The sequence below is a fragment of the Oryctolagus cuniculus genome, chromosome 17, assembly GCF_051225735.1.
Source record: "Oryctolagus cuniculus isolate XC-2025 breed Fujian yellow rabbit chromosome 17, ASM5122573v1, whole genome shotgun sequence".
NCBI classification, from domain to species: domain Eukaryota; kingdom Metazoa; phylum Chordata; class Mammalia; order Lagomorpha; family Leporidae; genus Oryctolagus; species Oryctolagus cuniculus.
The window spans coordinates 68,560,452-68,567,907 of record NC_142883.1 but is presented as its reverse complement, the minus strand read 5'-3'; the positions used below and the strand labels follow the sequence as shown (position 1 = coordinate 68,567,907).

Below are 7,456 nucleotides of genomic sequence, written 5' to 3'. Positions count from 1 at the left end.
TCCCAAGTGAACCCTGACTCCTAGCTCTACTTTGTTTTTACATCATAAAATCAGGAAATTGCAGTAATAGGGTTATTCCTTGAGGCACCTAAGCATATGTAGATAACCATCTCAAGCACATAGCTTAGCTGTCTGCAAAAGCAATCTCTTGTGGGAATTGCTGACATGTATTATTGAACAGTAAAACAAACAAACAAAAAATTCTAAAAAGCCACTGAGCAGTCTTTGGCCACATCCTGTCTGAGACGATAGTGGTGGGTAATGGGGGCTCCAACCCTATAACAGGAATCATACCCTATTAATGCTAACATATAGGAGTCTTGCAGAAAAAAAGAAACCTCTGATTGCAATTAATCTTACCAGGGTACAGCCAAAACAAAGCCTCCAGCAAGATCAGTGTTTGAGAAAGGCAGCAACTTTTACCTCACATTGACATGAGTTCTCCCATATATACTGAAAAAGAGGATGTGTTGTGGTGGTCCCCTCCACTGATAATAGTCTGAGGGGGTGTAGGTACTGGAGGTAGATTCATATAACTAGTGGGAAAAAAAAGTAAAGGAGTATGTAGGTCAGAATTTTGAAAGGGATGTGATCCACCAGTTGTAGAATATGAACTGTCAATGGTGTGTCCTAAGAATATGATAAGGTCACATGTTTTGTGTCCCCATGAAGAACCCTGCTTCTCCATGAGTGATGCAGACAGTGGGTGTGGAGGTAGTGACTAGATCTCATGGGGCAGACTAGGAACAAAGCCTACATTGGACCAAGGATTGTTTCCAGTTATGGTCCATGCTATCTCCACATTTTTGTGATGATTCCATCTCTCAGCAGTGTGTAACTAGTTAATTTGAGGCCTCACTGAGCAGGAGGGGAGATCCAACAGGCTCAGAGAGGCAGTCCAGGGTCATGAATTAGGAAGTGATGGAGCTGAGTGACATGAGTGACTTTATTGGCACTTGTGATTATAGCCAGGGTTACATGGTAAACCCAAGCTAACTCATTTCAAAGTCTTCAACATAAGCACATATGTAAAATTTTTCAAACATAATATTCATAGTTTCCATGATAAAAACACATATTTAGGTGAGAGCTTAGCAATATTGTGGAAATTGAGTTCTGAGTGAAGAAAATACAGAGGCACATGAGGACTTTCTTTGGAGAGTGGGCCAGAGAAGATGAAGGTGATTTTCATGCCCTGCTGGCTGTTGCTCCAGGAGAAGATCCCACCTCCTCTTTACCCAAATTTATAGGTGATTAGAAAGCACAGGGTACCACCTCCATGTTCTGGGTAAGGAGAAATATTTCCTGGAGAAGGGGTCATCTGATTGACAGGTAGATGGATATAGGAGCATGAAGTGGGTAAAGTGTGGCTTCCAGATCATGAACTTAAACTATCTAACTTACCCTATATCAACATCACTCGTTTGCACTACAATAATGTTGGGCAAAAATCATGGACAGACATCAAAACTAATGTACAACAAATAAATTTATAATTAAGATGGCATTTCAAAAAACTGTTGAAATAACTGTTGTAATAAATGCTGCAATTGTTGAATATTTGTCAGCAAACTTTATACATGAAAACACAGTTCATTTGTCTGGTTCCATTCATAATAATGGGAAACTAAAAAAGAATATATAAGAGAAAAAATCTCTCAAGAATGGTTAACCAGTCTTCATGGCAATTCATCACACTTGCTGAGGTGTGATTCCAAAAAAACAATTCCTCCAGACACTTCACAGTTTCAGAGACTTTTCTGTAAATGTAATCTTGTTTTCTGGAAATTTGCTTTATAGTAAAGGTACTCCCAATTCCATTACATTCATATGCCTTTGTGTGAGTTATCAGTTTACCATCTAGAGGTGACTGGTCGTATAAAACTTTTCTTTTTTTGCAAGTTTTCTCACTTCTGAGCCTCTTCGTGTGAATAGAAGACTGACTTATAGCAGAAGGATTTTTTTCACATTCATTACATTGATTTTTCACTTTATGAATTCTCTGAAGTCTGTTGATGTCTAATTTCTGGCTAATGGAATGTTCATACTTACAGCATTCAAACAATATGACCTGTTGTGAATTCTATATTCATACAAGCCTGAATTCCCAGAAAATGTCTTCCACATTCATTACACTAGACAGGGATGCCCACTTTCACCATTGCTATTCAATATAGTACTGGAAGTTATAGCCAAACCCATTGGGCAAGAAGAAATTAAAGGGATACAAATTGGGAAGGAAGAAGTCAACTATCCCTCTTTGCAGATGATATGATTCTTTATTTAGGGGATCCAAAGAACTCTACTAGACTAATGGAACTCATAGAAGAGTTTGGCAAAGTAGCAGGTAATAAAATCCATGCACAAAAATCAACAGCATTTATGTACACAGGCAATACCATAGCTGAGAAAGAACTGCTAAGATCAATCCCATTCACAATAGCTACAAAAACAAATACCTGGGAATAAACTTGACCAAGGATGTCGAAGATCTCTACGATGAGAATTACAAAACCTTAAAGAAATAGAAGAGGATACCAAAAAATGGAAAAATCTTCCATGCTCATGGATTGGAAGAATCAATACCATCAAAATGTGCATTCTCCCAAAAGCAATTTATAGATTCAATGAGATACCAATCAAAATATCGATGAAATTCTTCTCAGATCTGGAAAAAATGATGCTGAAATTCATATGGAGACACAGGAGACCTCGAATAGCTAAAGCAATCTTGTACAACAAAAACAAAGCTGGAGGCATCACAATACCAGATTTCAGGACATACTACAGGGCAGTGTAATCAAAACAGCATGGTGGGCCAGCGCCGCAGCTCACTAGGCTAGTCCTCTGCCTTGTGGCGCCGGCACACTGGGTTCTAATCCTGGTCTGGGCGCCGGATTCTCCTGGTTGGCCATCTTCCAGGCCAGCTCTCTGCTGTGGCCAGGGAGTGCAGTGGAAGATGGCCCAAGTGCTTGGGCCCTGCACCCCATGGGAGTGCAGCATGGTGCGCCGGCCGCGGCGGCCACTGGAGGGTGATCCAATGGCAAAAGGAAGACCTTTCTCTCTCTCTCTCACTGTCCACTCTGCCTGTCAAAAAAAAAAAAAAAAAACATGGTACTGGTACAGAAACAGATGGATAGACCAATGGAACAGAATAGAAACACCAGAAACCAATCCAAACATCTACAACCAACTTTTAATTGATCAAGGAGCTAAAACTAATTCCTGGAGCAAGGAGAGTCTATTCAACAAATGGTTCTGGGAAAAATGGATTTCCACATGCAGAACCATGAAGCAAGATCCTTACCTTATACTTTATACAAAAATCCAGTCAACATGTAGATCTAAATCTACAACCCAACACTATCAAATTATTAGAGAACATTGGAGAAATGCTACAAAATCTGGGCACAGGCAAAGACTTCTTGGAAAAAAACCCCAGAGGCACAGTCAGTCAAAGCAAAAATTAACAATTGGGATTACATCAAATTGAGAAGTTTCTGTATTGCAAAAGAATCAGTCAGGAAAGTGAAAAGGAACCAACAGAATGGGAAAAAAAAATTTGCAAACTATGCAACCAATAAAGTTTTAATAACCAGAATCTACTAAGAGATTGGCCGTCACCAAGGCTCACTAGGCTAATCCTCCACTTGTGCCGCCAGCACTTGGGGTTCTAGTCCCAGTTGCTCCTCTTCCAGTCCAGCTCTCTGCTGTGTCCTGGGAAGGCAGTGGAAGATGGCCCAAGTCCTTGGGCCCTGCACCAGCATGGGAGACCAGGAGGCAGCACCTGGCTTCTGGTTTTGGATCGGCACAGTGTGCCAGCTATAGTGACCATTTGGGAGGTGAACCAATGGATGGAAGACCTTTCTCTCTCTGTGTCTAACTCTGCCTGACTAAAAAAAAAAAAAGAAAAAAAGAAAAAAAGAAAAGAAAAATAATAAAAGTAAAAAAATAAGAGATCAAGAAACTTCACAACAACAAAACAAACAACCCACTTAAGAGATGGGCCAAGGACCTCAATAGACATTTTTCAAAGAGGAAATCCAAATGGCCAACAGGCACATGAAGAATTATTCAGGGTCACTAGCAATCAGGGAAATGCAAATCAAAACCACAATGAAGTTTCACCTCACCCCGGTTAGAATGGCTCACATTCAGAAATCTACCAACAAGAGATGCTGGTGAGGATGTGGGGAAAGAAGGACACTAACCCACTGTTGGTGGGAAGGCAAACTGGTCAAGCCACTATGGAAGTCAGTCTGGGGATTCCTCAGAAACCTGAATATAACCCTACCATTCAACCCAGCCATCCCACTCCTTGGAATTTACCCAAAGGAAATGAAATTGGCAAACAAAAAAGCTATGTACACCTTAATATTTATTGCATCTCAATTCACAATAGCTAAGACCTGGAATCAACCCAAATGCCCATCAACAGTAGACTGGATAAAGAAATTATGGGACATGTACTCTATAGAATACTATACAGCAGTCAAAAAAAATGAAATCCGGTCATTTGCAACAAAATGGAGGAATCTGTAAAACATCAGGCTGAGTGAAATAAGCCAGTCCCAAAGGGACAAATATCATATGTTCTCCCTTATCGGTGACAACCGAGCACCTAAAAGGAAACCTGTTGAAGTGAAATGGACACTATGAGAAACAATGACTTGATCACCACTTGTCCTGACTTTCGAGGGAAATCTTACTACTTTATTACTTTTGATATTTTTTTGTTGTACTGGATACCATTAGTTGAACTCTTTATTTAACACTCAATTATTCTTAGGTGTTTAAGTTTAACTGAAGAGTGACCCTGTTAAATATGAGTGGGAATAAGAGAGGGAGCACAGGTACAGTTTGGCACATGCTCAATTGGACTTACCCATAATGGTATAGTTAGAAACATGCCAGGGGATTCAAATTTAATTCCATCAAGGTGGCATGTACCAATGCCATCTCACTAGTCAAAGTAATCACTTTTAGTTCATAATTGATCATAATGATAGGTCTAAGAGTCAAAGGGATCATATAAACAATAGTGTCTGCTAATACTGATAGAATTAAAAAGGAAGGAACCATAAAACATGGGAAGTAGGATACACAGCAGACTCATAGAATGGTAGATGTCCTGCTAAACAGCACTCTGGCCTCAGAATCAGCCCTTAAGGCATTCATATCTGGTTAAAAAGTCCATGAGAGTATTTCAGGCATGGAAAGCCAAGACACTGTGGCAAAAAAAAAAAAAGTGACCTAAATGAAAGATCTCTGTGAGATCCCAGCAGAAAGTATGAGCCATCAAAGAAGGAGGTACCTTTCTCTGAAGGGAGGAGAGAACCTACAATTTGACTATGGCCTTGTCTAAAAAAGACCAGAGTTGGTGAACTCAAGAGGCTTCCATAGCCATGGTAGCTCATGACAAGATCCTCGGTTGATTACTGACATCTATTTATGAGTGTCAATTGTTAAATCAACAACAGGAGTCACTGTGCACTTACTCCCCATGTAAGATCTCTGTCCTTAATGTGTTGTACTATGTGAATTAATGGCATAACTAGTACTCAAACAGTACTTTATACTTTGTGTTTCTCTGTGGGTGCAAACTGTTGAAATCTTTACTTAGTATATACTAAATTGATCTGTATATAAAGATAATTGAAAATGAATCTTGATGTGAATGGGATGGGAGAGGGAGTGGGAGGTTCGATTGTTGAAGGTGGGAGTGAGGTTATGTGGGGCAAAAGCCACTATAATCCAAAAGTTGTACTTTGGAAATGTATATTTATTAAATAAAAGTTAAAAAAAAGAAACCCCCATCTGAATTCTCTGATGTATGATAGATTTGTGACAAATGCTTTTTTAACACTATTAATATTTATAAGCTTTCTCCGTTACATGCGTCCCTGTTGGATAAGATGTGATTTCCAGCAGAAAATTTTGTCCTAATACTTACATTATTTGAAGGGAAACTCTTCCACATTCAATATATACATTCTCTCTCTCTCTCTCTCTCTCTCTCTCCCTCCCTCCCTACCTCTCTCACTCTTTCTTTCTATGACAGAAAGAGTTAGAGAGACAGAGAAAAACATCTTTCTTATATTGGTTCTCCCCCAAATGGCTGCTGCAGCTGGAATTATGCCGATCCAAAGCCAGGAGCCAGGTGCTTCCTCCTGGTCTCCCATGCTGGTGCAGGGGCCCAAGGACTTGAGCCATCCTTCACTGCCTTCCCGGGCCACAGCAGAGACCTGGACTGGAAGGAGTGACCAGTACTAGAACCCGGTGCCCATATGAAATACCGGTGCCACAGGGGGATGATTAACCAAATGAGCCACAGAGCCAATCCCTTATTATATTTTCAAAGTCTCTCCCCGTTCAAATTAGATGATGGATTATGAGGTATGACCTATGACAAAAAGCTTTCCCATGTTTATTTCATTCATAAGATCTCCACTTTGTGAATTCTGATGTTGTAAGCTGAGATTTTGGCAGACCTTTCCAACTCTCATTACATTCATAAGATTTCTCCCCCATGTGAATTCTCTGATGTCTTGTGGGGTATGACTTCTAAGTAAAGGCTTTTCCACAAGATTACTTTCAAAGGTTTTCTTCCCTGTATGAATTTGATTATGCGCAATGTGGGCTAAGTTATGGTAAAAGACTTTGAGTCATTACATTCATAAGATTTTCCCCATGTGAATTCTGTTATGCTTGATGAGGTATAATTGGCACCAAAGGCATATCCACACTGATTATAATCTTATTGTTCTCCCTTGATGGATTCTGTTATTTAAAGAAAAGCAATTTGCACAAAAAGGCAATTGTGTGGAAAATTCCCTGTTAATTCTGTGATGTTTTATTAGTTGAAAATTATAACAAAGGGCTTTCTACTACCATTATTCATGACATTTCTCCCCATGTGAATTCTCTGATGCTTTGTGATGTTTGTCATATGAAGAGGCTTCTGCACAGTTATTGCCATCATAAAGTTTCTCTCCTGTGACTTCTTTGATGTTCATTGAGCTCTGATTTGCATAGAAATTTGCAAAGAAAACTTTTCCACAGTCATTACATTCATAAGGTTTCTCCTGTATGGCTTCTCTAATTATTTACAAGGCTTGACTTTTGGCCAAAGGCTTTTCCAAGTCATTGCATTCCGAAGGTTTATCCCCTGTGTGACTTCTCTGATGCCTTTTGAAGTTTGACTTATGGGTCTTTACATTCATCAGTTTTTTCCCCTGTGTGAATTCTCTGATGTGGGTGCTAGAGCTGACTTACTCAGAAAGGCTTTTCCAGTCATTACATTCATAATCTTTCTATGCTGTGTGAATTCTCTGATGACTTATGAGGATTGATTTGTGACCAAATGGTTTCCCAGTCATTGTATTCATAGGGTTTCTCCCCTGTGTTACTTCTCTGATGTAGGATGAGACATGATTTCTTCAGAAAGGCTTTTCCA

General features: G+C 39.6%; 1 protein-coding gene across 1 annotated transcript in view; it reads right to left on the bottom strand.

Annotated features, from left to right (window-relative positions):
- Positions 1 to 4,361: 4,361 nt before the first annotated feature.
- The window catches only part of LOC100340298 (uncharacterized), a 40,954-nt gene continuing 37,859 nt past the window's right edge, over positions 4,362 to 7,456 (bottom strand). Inside the window, 1 exon segment of the mRNA XM_089317032.1 lies at positions 4,362 to 7,456. Within this exon segment, the coding sequence (XP_089173158.1) occupies positions 7,303 to 7,456 (154 nt within the window). The 3' untranslated portion in view covers positions 4,362 to 7,302.